The sequence below is a fragment of the Lolium perenne genome, chromosome 3 (genome assembly GCF_019359855.2).
Source record: "Lolium perenne isolate Kyuss_39 chromosome 3, Kyuss_2.0, whole genome shotgun sequence".
NCBI classification, from domain to species: domain Eukaryota; kingdom Viridiplantae; phylum Streptophyta; class Magnoliopsida; order Poales; family Poaceae; genus Lolium; species Lolium perenne.
In genome coordinates, this window is record NC_067246.2 from 196,139,483 (window position 1) to 196,153,309 (window position 13,827).

General features: G+C 48.5%; 1 protein-coding gene across 1 annotated transcript; it reads left to right on the forward strand.

Annotated features, from left to right (window-relative positions):
- Positions 1-1,395: 1,395 nt before the first annotated feature.
- On the forward strand, positions 1,396-5,237 carry LOC127343002 (calcium-dependent protein kinase 1). Its single transcript, XM_051369070.2, has 8 exons — positions 1,396-2,142; positions 2,718-2,861; positions 2,960-3,112; positions 3,435-3,550; positions 3,639-3,806; positions 4,164-4,291; positions 4,378-4,477; positions 4,916-5,237. The coding sequence occupies exons 1-8, from the start codon at positions 1,458-1,460 to the stop codon at positions 5,000-5,002; spliced, it is 1,581 nt and encodes a 526-aa protein (XP_051225030.1). The 5' UTR covers positions 1,396-1,457; the 3' UTR covers positions 5,003-5,237.
- Positions 5,238-13,827: the final 8,590 nt, after the last annotated feature.

Genomic DNA, 13,827 nt, shown 5'->3' on the forward strand with positions numbered 1-13,827 from the left:
CAACACTCTCTCGCTGTCGCATGTCATCGTGAATGAGCATCTCTTCCTCTCACTCTCCTCCCCCTCAGAATGATCGCGCCACGACATGATAGACAAGGGAAGCATGGACGTTTTTTTTCGATAAAGGGATACCAATTACACCCAGCCTCTGCAACAACGCACCACCCTAATGGCACTACGGATGCACACAGCCAAAAAAAGGAAAAGAAAACTAAGAAACAAAAGTCCCGCTACAGTATCACGGACCTAACAACAGCAATACATCCACCACCATGACAACACCTGAATTGCAGACTCTCCAAAAAACGACGCCTCCAAGAAGGGAACAGTGTTCCAACACTGTCGTCGCCCGATCAAAGATCTTAGGTTTTCACCCTGAAGATAGTCCCCACTCTCAAAACAATGCCTCCACCAAGGTCATCGCTGTGCACAACCGGTTAAGGCCGGACCTTGGGTTTTCACCACGAAAGGTAGGACTCTGCGCTTCACATGTGTTGTCGCCCCACTTTCATACCGCTGTGTGAAGCCCGACACCAAGCAAGCCCTCAACAACGCGAGACTTGAACCTCCCTTAGCTAGTCCTCCTCCGACCTTCATGAAATTCTCTTCTTCCGAGCTTTCATCATGAATCCATAGTCACTTGATGTCAACACGAAAAGAGTTTCGCGGCTCCCTCCAGAACCAAACGGTCGGAATAAACGCATGGGTGCGCACGACCGAATACCTCCGATCCAGCAAACTCCAGGCAAAACACTGTTACATTCGCCGGCGGAGCCTTCCGGAACTCAACCCTCCGGCCAGATCACGAGTCCAGGCCTCCGGTAGGTCCTCCTCTTCACGCAAGAGAGGCCCTAGGACCGCCGCCTTTATTCAGACCGGACCCTCACGTCGGCGACCATCCCGGGCTGGCCAACCCAACCCTCCACCGGCGACACCATTGCCGGCTTCCATGGAAGCATGGACGTGGAGAAGGAAAAGAAAGAAATATAAGTATTAGAAGTGCTGTAGGTCGAAAGCGGTCTCGCTGCCAGGTGAGCCCCACATTGAAGTTTGCTAAAAACCAAAGTACAGTACTGTAGTATGTTTTTCCTCCTCCTAAAAACGAAGAAAAGACGGAGCAAGGAGTGGCATGTAGTAGCACAGAGCGGTGACGGCGTCGTGGCGGACCAGATCATCGGTCGGGCACGAGCATCCCATCCCAGTTGGCCGCTGACTCAACCACCACGCGGACAAAGAACCTCGCCGCGCCGCGTTTACCACGAAACCGCCCGGATCGGTCCCAAACACCGGACCGCACATCACGGCCTCCACCACGCGTTCACGCGGTCTTCCCTTCCCTACCCGGCCAAAAGAAAAAAAAACTCCTCCCACTGGGCTGCCTGCCTGCTCCTTCAAACCCCCCAACCTCGCCTCGCCTCGATCTCCCTTCGTCAAACCCATTCATTACACACACCGCAATGGGCAACCGCACCTCGCGCCACCGCCGCGCCGCCGCCGAGCAGCCGGCGACGCCCCCGCCGCCCGCGCAGCCCAAGCCCCAGCCCAAGCAGGAGACGCCGCCGCACCGCCCGCAGCCGACGACGGCGCCGCCCCCCTGCCCAGCCCCGGCGCCGGAGGCGGCGGGGCAGGCGATGGGCCGCGTCCTGGGGCGCCCGATGGAGGACGTGCGCGCGACCTACACCTTCGGGCGCGAGCTGGGCCGGGGCCAGTTCGGGGTCACCTACCTCGTCACGCACAAGGCCACGGGGCAGCGCTTCGCCTGCAAGTCCATCGCCACCCGGAAGCTCGTCCACCGCGACGACATCGAGGACGTGCAGCGGGAGGTGCAGATCATGCACCACCTCACGGGCCACCGCAACATCGTCGAGCTCCGCGGCGCCTTCGAGGACCGCCACTCGGTCAACCTCATCATGGAGCTCTGCGAGGGCGGGGAGCTCTTCGACCGCATCATCGCCAGGGGACACTACTCCGAGCGGGCCGCCGCGGGGCTATGCCGCGAGATGGTCTCCGTCGTGCACAGCTGCCACTCCATGGGGGTATTCCACCGGGATCTCAAGCCCGAGAACTTTCTATTCCTCAATAACAAGGAGGACTCGCCGCTCAAGGCAACTGACTTCGGCCTATCCGTATTCTTCAAGCATGGTGAGTCATTAGTGCATCGATTTCGATTGGTTCGACTACCGGAGGTGTGTCTGGATCAACTGTCACCCGATTTTTCCGACGGTTGACCTCATGTAGAATTTGGTTTGACTTTGACCAATTTGCTGGGGTTTCAAGTTGGGCACTGCTAAAATTAGAGATAGACACCGATTGACTTATGCCTATGCTCTTATAGCTTTCATTCTGATTCTGTGCTATTCTTACTACGTACTATATATTGGGGGAATTTGGGGATCCACTGCTCCACCATCTAACTCCTAATACTTTGGCGCAGAAGGGGATATTGAAATGGCATTGTAGATTTGCATTCACTCTTAGGCTCTTAGCACATTGTTGTTTAGTTAACTGGAAAAAGGGTAGCACACACATACATACCTGCAAAACATCCATCCACAGATATCAGAAATCACACCTAAACTTATCCAATGAAACCAAAGGTGCTTCACATGCAAATTGTTGAGTATTCTTGTTGTCCTAGCGCTAAGGTTGTTTTGCTGTTTATTCTTTCTGTTCACGGCATGCTCAAATTGAATGAATGCCTACTCTGGATCTTACAGGGGAGCAGTTTAAGGATCTCGTTGGAAGTGCATATTATGTTGCTCCCGAGGTTTTGAAACGCCACTATGGAGCAGAAGCTGACATATGGAGTGCTGGGATTATTCTCTACATCCTTCTGTCCGGTGTTCCTCCTTTTTGGGCAGGTAAGTTTGCTAATTCTCATTTCGGTTGGATTTTTTTATCCTTTTATTTATCCCCTAACATGTGTGTTCTATTTTCCTTTTGCAATCATCCCTTCCAGACACTGAGGATGGCATATTTGAGGCTGTCTTGCTTGGCAACATAGATTTCTCATCTGACCCTTGGCCTTCAGTATCCAATGGTGCAAAAGATTTGGTGAAGAAGATGCTGCGGCAAGACCCCAAAGAGCGCTTGACTGCTGCGGAGATTTTGAGTAATTATTCAACTGCTTTTTCTGTTTTAATCTTATAGCACACACATTTCATAATATGCTGCTCTTATTGATAAAGAACTGCGCACTCCCATTGTAGATTAGATTAGTAGCAAGTGTAATTGGCCATTCGTCCTAGTTTATCCCATTTGTATTTTTGTGTACAAATGAATTAGTACTGCTAATAGTTTTGGTTCTAGTCCAGACATAAGTTTGTGAGTTTCTTCTTATTGTTGAAGATCTGTCTGCTTTCTGTGGGAACTGAATATTCATCTATGTACTGTTTGCACATGTAATTTCTCGATCTAATACTTTGAGCATTCAGATCACCCATGGATTAGAGAAGATGGAGAGGCCCCAGACAAGCCACTTGACATCACAGTTATCAGTAGAATGAAGCAGTTCAGGGCAATGAACAAACTCAAAAAAGTTGCATTGAAGGTGATTGCATGCTTTAGAATATTTACCTTGCCTGCGGAACTTGAGTTTCATTAAGTGTTAGGTCTAATCTTTTCTTCTTTGTAACCAGATCGTTGCAGAGAACTTGTCTGCAGAAGAAATTACTGGCTTGAAAGAAATGTTCAGATCCTTGGATACTGATAACAGTGGTACAATTACACTGGAAGAGCTAAGATCTGGTTTACCAAAACTTGGCACCAAAATTTCTGAGTCAGAAATTGCACAGTTAATGGAGGCGGTATGTTTGTACTCCATAGGCACATACTCTTGGCTTCTTTACAGTCAATATTTTTCTACTGCGTATAAATTTCCTATGTCTAACCCAAACTAAAACCACTTCTCCGCTTCGGAAGTTCTGAAACAACTATCCCTCTTAGAAGGAAAAAAGAAGAACACATGGAATTTCACATACCTTTCTTTACTATGCTGTGTCACTATCATGTAGAGTTGTAGACCACAAGATACCACTGAGTTTTCATTTGGAAGAGACTTAGGAAGAGCTTGACTGCAGCATTTGATGTGCTTTGCAACTGTCCCGTAGTTCTAGTACAAGATAACTTTTCTCCTTATTTGTTAACCTAAATTACTCATACAGGCTGACGTTGATGGAAATGGGACCATTGATTATTCTGAGTTCGTGTCAGCCACAATGCACATGAATAGATTGGAGAAGGAAGACCACATACTGAAAGCATTTGAATATTTTGATAAGGACCACAGCGGGTAATTAAACTTCAAACTTAGAATGCACATTCTAATAATCATGACTGTTTGCATTTATTTTCTCATTGCTTAAATCTCTTTTGCAGATACATAACAGTAGATGAGTTGGAAGAAGCTCTGAAGAAGTATGACATGGGAGATGATAAAACAATCAAAGAAATCATCGCTGAAGTAGATACAGATAATGTAAGTATATCTTACAAACATCCAATCATTCCACACCAAACCCACTTGTTCAGAATGAAAAGTTTGATATGTGTTTGCAGTGTGCACATGTTGACTTCTTTCAACATGCCATCATATATTTTATTTGTTTTGCTTTTATCTATTTAAATTAGTGATGTATGCATGCACATTTAACTGAATTTCATGTGGATAAATTTAACAAGATGTGAATAGAAATGTGTGCACTATGCAATATACCTGGACCAGTTTGTTCACTAATTCCAGCGCTGCATCAGCATACTTATATCATCATTACTTCTGCTTGACTGACCTGCACGGAGAATGAAAATCATTACCAAATCACATTTTACATTTTTAGAGTTACAACTAGAGCTAGCCAATTGATGCCTGACTCAGTTCATCACAGTGCTAATAATTTCCCTATTATTAATTATTCAGGATGGAAGAATCAACTACCAGGAGTTTGTTGCCATGATGAGAAACAACAGCCCTGAGATCGTTCCGAATCGGCGGCGCATGTTCTAATTGTCTTCTATAGTTATTATTTGAATATGCTTAAACATCTTCTTGGCCCCCATTATCTTCCAAGAAAACTTTTGAGGGATATGCTACTTCGATGCTATCATCCCTCATCTTTCGATTTGGAGTGTATTTCTTCGACCATATGATTTGTTCACCAAGAGTGTGTGATCATATATGCTTACTACATCTTGATCATTTATATCAGAACGGGCATGGTATAACAGTTTTTGATTGATTATATCGTGCAATGCCCATATTATTCTTGACAAACACAGCTCAAATGTGGTTATGAATTCTGCTGTCTAGCCAACTTCGCCTTTGTACTTCTTTCAGTAAGTTCTGAGGAAATAATAACAGCTGACTGAACGTCGCTTGAGATGGTTATGCATTTGTCTCGCATGAAACATCATTGGGAACTAACAAGCAACAAGTCTTCCACTACTTTTTTTGTTCGACAAAGAGTATATATTAATATCAGAGATATCAATTACACCCAGCTTCTGCAACAACGCACTGCCCTAGCGACATTACGGATGCACATAGGCAAAAAGAGAAAGAAGAAACCAAAAAAGAAAAGCCCCGCTACAGTGATCTAATCCTCTAATCCTTTAAACAACAGTGATCTAATCCTTTAAACAACAGCACTAACACCACCATGACAGCACAAGAAGTTCAGCTTCTTCAAAAGCGACGCCTCCAAGAAGGTAACAGTGCACCAGCGCTGTCGTCGCCCGATCATAGATCTTAGGTTTTCACCCTGAAGAAAATCCTCACTCTCAAAACAATGCCTTCAAGAAGAATATTGCCAGACACAACCAATTAAGGTCAGACCTTGGATTTTCACCCTGAAAGGTAAGATTTTGAACTTCTCCTGTGCAGTCGTCCCCACTCGCATGCCGCTGCTCCAAAGACACCGATCATGAAGTCAATTCCTCCTCGCCACCCAGACTCGAGCCACCATTGCAAGACCACAAATCTCGGCTTCCATGTCATTCTCCAGCCAGCAGCACGGAACACGGAACAAAAATGTGCTCCATGCCTCCATGATAATAACCGCCAGCAGAGTTTCGAAACGCTCCCTCTGAAACCAAACGGCCAGAGTAAAAACATGAGTGCGCTCGACCGAATTCCACCCGATCCGGCAACCTCCAGGCTTGAATCGCCCAATGGAGCGTCGGTGGAGCCTTCCGGAACACGACACATCCGCCAGATCGATGAGGACAGGCACCGGCAGATCTGCATCTTGGCGCGAGAAGAAATCTAAGGACCACCGCCATTATTCGCAAGACTAGCAGGTCCCCACACCGCTGGTCGCCTCCAAAGCTGAGAAGGCGGAAGGGGAACAAGGGGATCCAGTGCAGAGCACCGGCCTAACCCCACGATTACCAGATCGGGCCGCAGCTTCCACCGGATCTCGCAGGTCAGGGCACCTCCATGGGCGCCACACCCCTCCTCCTCAACGCCTCCCGCCGGAGAACCTCAGGCGCCGGCCATGAAGAGCCCCGCCGCCCTGCGCCCTGGATCGACCTCCCACCTCCTCCCGTGAGGAGCCGCCGGGAAACGCCTCCCCTGCTCACGCCATCAGTCGAGGGGATGGGCGCCGCCACCGCCGCAAGGGGTGGCAGCAGCGGCGGCCAGGATGGCGGCGTACGGCGGCGGGCGGCGGTGGACTAGGGTTCCCCCGGAGTCGCTCGGGAGAGGAGCGACTCGGGAGGGGTCGGGAGGGGGCGAAGTCTTCCACTACTTGTCGTACCCTTTTCTATCAGGCATATGCACTAGTCTCATTGCTCCCAATCTTGGCTCTTGTTGATTCACAGTGACCTATACAGCTATACATGTAATGTTCGACTCGATTAGTTATCGATCAAAGATGAGGCAGATCATGTTCTGTTGGGTAGTGTTTGCACCTTATTATGTAACGTCTACAAATTGGCAGTAGGAGTTGTACACATCGAGTTGCTTGGCATGCCAACACAAGATTGTGACTAGAAACAGAAAGCAGTGTCCTTTCACCGTTCAAGTATTATCCAATGGCAACTGGCTGACAGCCATTGGAGCAGTAGTCTGGGTCGTGCTACAGCGGGAAATATAATGTAGGCTCGGTCTTGCAAAGCTGGGATAATACTACTCTAGTAGTAAGTGGCGAGTCACGCCTCACGCGCATTCTTTTGTTGGTGTCTGCGACAGCACTAGCCGGTCGCCGTTGGAGAGCTAGGGCGGACGTGCGGTCACGCCAAGAAGGGTTGATACTTGATACTATTCTGTACTGTCTCGGGAAATAACACTCATGCTCATGCGTCTTTTCTTCTGTGGGGTGTCCGTGACAACGTGAGTATTCAATTTCTCTTCTGTGAGAGTGAGTGTTGTTGATGTGTTGGTTATCCAGAATAAACACAGGAAGCTACTGCTAGCTACCCTCGATTGAAAGATCAGCATAAATGAGTCTAAAGAAACATAATACAGAAAGATATTGCAACTTGTCGCCAGCCAGCCGGTGCAGCTTGTCTAACTTGCTTGTAGCAAGTCACCAAGGTACAGTTCTCTGACTTGTCCTTGGAGCCGTGAGATTAAAATTGCAGGGACTAGATCACTCCAAACACTGTACACGCAGTACTGCACGGACGCGCTACAGTAACATCCACTGTTCACGGTACTGTTTGTTAATACTGTAGCGCCTGTTTAGAGCCATCAGATCTGAATCTAACGGTAGAAAATGAGCACAAGTTACACGTACTGTTCATCTCTAACTTGTCTATAGCAAGGTAGAGAATCTGGAGCGCCAGCCACCACCTTGTGGCTACATCTAGGAGACACCTTAGGGTATCTTCACATCCAAACCAGCGACTCAGATGGTCTAATTATTCGTTAGGGTCTTGTCACTGAGGGCATCTCCAGCGGCGCGACACATTTCGGACAACGGACGTGTCGTGCCCGTTTGCGTCGGGCCAAATGATCGAAAGTGTCCGGGTGTCCGTTTGCGTCGGGGGTGGCTCCAGCGGCACGATGCATTTTTTTTTCATTCATACGCCATAATTTACATGATAATAAAAAGGACATAAAAAAGCCAGAAAGGGGGCCTAAAAAAGACGCTGTATACGCCGGCGGTGGAGGAGGTACCGCTGCACGGGCAGGAGGCTGTGGCCAGGGATCCCACGCTGGAGCAGCAGGCGGAGCGCGGACGTGGGAACGCGTCGGCGTGGCCAGAGGAGTCGCCGGCCTCCCCTGCGCGAGCGCTGACTCGCGGAGCTGGATTGCGAGCCCGTCCCACAAAGCGAGCTCGTTGAGCTCGTCCTGCTCGCTGTTGGCGAGTGCCATGGCAATGGCCTCCTCCTCTGAAATGTCCGGCGGCTGGTTCTCCGGATCCCACGCCGGTCCGCCGTCGTCGTGGTCGTACTGCGGCATGGTCACGTCGTCGTCCTCGTCCTCGTCGCCGTCCTCGTCCGCGTCCTCGTGGTCGTTCTCTTTTTCTTCGGCGGCGATCTCGCGCTCGAAGTAGTCTACGTCGGCGAGGTAGGCAGCGCGGCGCCGCGCGTCGAACTCCCACGACCCGAAGGAAATCCAGTTGTAGGAGTTTAGCGCGTACGCCGGATCTTCCCGCAGATCCGGCGGCAACACCGCGCGGCGGCGCCGCACCTCGTCGCGCCGCTCTCGGCCCGAGCGCGGCAGGGGGGACCGGCACGCGCCGCGATTTCAGGTACCAGCCCCCTCCCGGCAAGTTCGCGTCCGGCCATGGTACCGGCCGGTTTTCCTCCCATAGCTGCCGAGCGAGGTCAACGCGGACGTACCGGCCGACCCGTGCTTTCTTGCCGGAACGCGAGCCGCTAGCCTCCTGGTCGTTCTTCGTCTTCCGGAACGGCCAGCATTTCTTCCCCATGGCGTCCGCGTGGTGGCTACTGTGGGATTTTGCCAATGGTTTTGGTCGCCGGCAGCGTCCCTTTAAGAGGCCATCTCGCCTTCAATGGCCTGCCAGTGCAACGCCTACTAGCTGCGCACGCTCGCGGAAGCCGAGGCACGCCATTAACGCGGCCCCTGCAAAGGCTGCAGCGCACCGCCCAGAAATAATACCGCGGAAGACGAAGCAGTTGTGCCGCTGCCAGGCGGGCCCGGTGGGGAAGTGAGCGGACACTTTGCGCGTCCGCCGAGCGTCCGCCGAGACGCAAACCTGGCGCATATTTGGGCCAGATTTGCGTCTCCGCGGACAGCCCGGTCACTTTGCGTCGCCCCGCTGGAACAGGCCCCAGACGCATTTCCGGTCACGACGGACACAAACGGTCGCTCAGCGTCCGTTTGCGTCGCGCCGCTGGAGATGCCCTGATAGAATTTGGGCCGCGGTCCGGCCAGCTAAGCCAGTACGCCCAGCGGGCGTGACCCGTTCGGAGTCGGTTTGCCGTTGGAGCAACTTGCACAGTAAAACATACTACCTCCATCCCAAGGATTAAGGTTTATATTTTTTTGGAAAAGTTAAAGCAAGTAAAGTTTAACCAAAATTTTAGAATAATCTATCAATAAATATGATATTTTGTAGATAGTATATGAAAATATATTTCATTATCTAATCATATTAATTTTGTATTTGACATGTTAATGATTTTTTTATAAAAACTTAGTCAAACTTAACATAGTTTGACTTTCTGAAAAAATAGGTCTTAAGCCTTGGGATGGAGGTAGTATGAAATTCTTAACTACATACATAGATTGCATACATATTTCAAGACAATTTGCTTGAAGAAAATTGATATAATAAAATAGAAATTAATAAAAACATAGTGGAAGATCCTAGTGTATTCATCTTGTCCTCGCCTAGTCATCCTCGTCAAAGTGGTAGTGGCGGCGGCACATGGTCTCGTCGAAGACCTTGATGGTGAGCATGCCGTGGCCGTCGTACTTGAAGATGAAAAAGTGCCCGACTTCAATGGTGTGTGTGTAGGTGAACCGCCTCCAGCCATTGTGGATGTACGTCTGAACTACGCAGTCGAACAACACCTCCATGGGCCTAGCCTGTCCCAGTCCATGCTGAAGTGGATATTGACGTCGAACTCAAACCCGGAGAGGTCGATGGCAACGGGCTCGAGCGATGGGGACGGTGGTGGTGACAGAGGCGGCGGTGGCTGACTCTAGCATCTGCCGACACGTCTTCCTTAGTGACCTCGGCCTCGGCCACACCCCGGTCCGCTAGCCGTTCTAGACGCCCTCCCCTCGATCATATGTCGCCATCAATGGCTACCACGATGCCTGTGGTGGTGGTTGCTGAGCGTGGAGTTGATGAAGAAAAATTTATGCGCAACATTGAGTGGAACCCCAAGAGAAAGGTATGATGAGCACAGCAGGAAGTTTTCCCTTAGTAAGAAACCAATATTTATCGATCAGTAGGAGAAAAACGTTCTCTCCCGAGGTGTTGCGAACTAACTCGTGGCAGGGCGCACTACCGGCGTCAGCAGCAACGTGAAGACCTGCACACAAACAACCAAGTACTTTGTCTCCAACTTTCAGCGAGGTTGTCAAGCTCACCGGTTTTGCTGAAAACAAAGGATTAAACGAACCGTGTGAAAGAAGAATTGTTTGCAGAGAACAGAACAGAAAAATGTTGTAGAAGATTCCAATTAAAAGAAGAAAGACCGGGGTCCACAGTTCACCAGAGGCGCCTCCCCAATAAAATAAATATGGTGGGTAAACAAATTACATATGGGCAATCGACAAATAGAGATTCTACGCTAATGGTTGGTGCAGAGTACATGCTATGAAAGTATGCGGGCATTACAACAATATACATAGACTGTAATCCAACTGCATCTATGACTAATAATCCACCTTCAGGATTGCATCCGCGACATCCTCCAGTATTAAGTTGCAAGCAACGGACTATCGTTTTAAGCAATGTGTGTAAAGTAAACGATGAAACTACCCTTGAATAGAACACCGCTATTTTCTCCCTAGTAGAAACATCACATCTACAACCGTAGAGAACAAGGTCACTTCTCATGGTTAAATAGAGGCATGAACCCACTATCGAGCATAAATACTCCCTCTTGGAGTCGCTAGCATCTACTTGGCCAGAGCATCTACTAGAAACAGAGAGCATGCAAGATCATAATAACATAATACATAATCTCAACCAAATCAATCTCTCTATAAATCGGATCCACATCAAACCAACATGTATCAATTACAAATAGATAATCTTGATCATGTTAGGAAGCTCACAAGATCTATATATGAAGCACAACAGGGAGAGGACAACCATCTTGCTACTGCTATGGACCCATGGTCCCGTGGAGAACTACTCACGCATCACCTGGGATGAAGACATGGCGATGTAGAGGCCTCCGGCGGTGATTTCCCTCTCCGGCAGGGTGCCGGGATGGACTGCAGAACCCTCCCGAATTGGGGTTTCGGTTGACGGCGGCGTCAGAACTTTTCGTGGATGGAGGCTCTGGTCTCTGGGGTTTTCCCGATATGAGAAATAAATAGGCAGAAGGGCGGAGCAAATGAGGCGACGAGGCGCCAGTACATGGGCCAGGCGCGGCCAAGGGTGGGGCCGCACCTGCCCTATGTACTGCCATGTGGCAGCTCTCCTGCACGTGTCCTTCTGGCTCCGTCTTCGTCCCGGAAAAATAAGACTCTGGGCTTTTGTTTCGTCCAATTCCGAGAAACTTTCATGTACAACTTTTCTGAAACACAAAACAGCAGAAAACAGGAACTGGCACTGCGGCACTGCGACACTGCGTTAATAGGTTAGTCCCAGAAAATGCTAAAAAGTGTGGAAAAGTGCACATAAAACATATAAGAATTGTAACAAAACAAGCATGGAGCATCAAAAATTATAGATACGTTTGGGACGTATCAACATCCCCAAGCTTAACTCCTGCTCGTACTCGAGTAGGTAAGTGATAACAAACAAATAAATTTTGAGGTGACATGTTGTCACACTACTTTGATCAATCTAAGTGTAAAAGCAAACATAGCTGGAATCATAGAACCCTAACATAAGAATGATACATATAATCAAACAATGAAACTTAATAACCATGCTAAAACATGAATAGTAATCAAACAAAAGAAAATGTATAATGTGCATGGAAAGCAAAGTGATTGTCAAGAGCATAGCATAGATACATAGTAAAGTGGTCCTCAGCTTGTCTCATAAGTGGAAGCAAAACATAAATGCTTGAACACCTTTAAAAGATTATAAGTATGACTAGAAACAAAAAGTTTGAACAAGCAATACCATAATTATAAATCAATCAATAAAATCTTGGGACCATGCACATAAAACTAAGAATGACAACTATGCTCTTATAAGTGGCGCATAATGATGGGATTCGTAGCATAGAAAACAAAAAATTTCCTACCGCAAGAACGAATAACAAGCCAAGATCCAATCTAGAAGATGGTAGCAACAAGAAGATCATGAGACTAACCCTCGAAGATTTCCAAAGCCTATGAGATTAGATCTCGTTGTTGCTGTAGTCGATTACTTGCCGCTTTCAAAAGCGCCTATAAGATCTTGACGGTGCCACAATCGGGCACAGGTTCGGTGTTGATGACGACGTCCTTCTCCCCGTTCCAGCGGGCAGCGGATGTAGTAGATCCTCCTCGGAATCCCGCCAGCACGACGGCGTGGTGACGGTGGTGGTGGAGATCCCCGGCAGCGCTTCGCCGTAAGCACCGCGGGAGAATTCGGAGGAGGGAGTAGCTAGGGTTTGGGCGCAGGGTGGTGCTGCGACTTGGGGAGCTAGGGCTGCGACTTTAGGTGCCTTTGGGGTGCCCCTTGGTCCCTTTAAATAGGTGGCCATGCCCCTTGGGTCGTCCATAAACCTGCCCCCAAGTTTGACTGTGTTCCGATAGGTTTCCGGTTCCGAAAACCTACTCCTTCTCGAACTCTTTTGCCAATTCCGAAATTGCATTGAGGAAAGACTTATTTTCCTTTAAGGCAACGTGGTTGCACCTATTATGGAACCCTCCGGACTTCCTTAGACATCCCGGGTCGTCCCGGACACTTCCGGAACCTTCCATAATATTCCGGACTATTCCGTTCCTTCCAAAACCTTCTAGAAGCTCCGGTCAAAACACCGGACTTTTTCCGAACCCCGGAAAATGACTTACCATATATGAATCTTATTCTTCGGACCATTCCGAACCTCCTCGTGATGTCTCGGATCCCATTCGAGACTCCAAACAACATTCGAGCTCCATTCCATATTCCATATCTACTTAAAACGGCATCAAATCTTAAGTGTGTCACCCTACGGTTCGAGAGCTATGCGGACATGATCGAGACTCCTCTCCGATCAATAACTAATAGCGGGACCTGGATATCCATAATAGCTCCCACATATTCAACGATGACTTCGTGATCGAAAGAACCATTCACATAAAATATCGATTCCCTTTGTCACACGATATTTTACTGGTCCGAGGTTCGATCATCGGTATCTCCATACCTAGTTCAACCTCGTTACCTACAAGTACTCTTTACTCGTACCGTGGTATGTCATCTCTTGTGACCTAGTCACATGCTTGCAAGCTAATTAGACGACATTCCACCGAGAGGGCCCAGAGTATATCTATCCGTAATCGGGATGGACGAATCCCACTCTTGATCCATATGCCTCAACTCACACTTTATGAATACTTAATCCCATCTTTATAACCACCCATTTACGCAGTGGCATTTGATGTAATCAAAGTACCCTTCCGGCATAAGTGATTTACATGATCTCATGGTCGAAGGACTAGGTAACTATGTATCAAAAGCTTATAGCAATTTGAACTTAATTACTTGATATTATGCTACGCTTACTATGGGTGTGTCCATCACATCATTCACC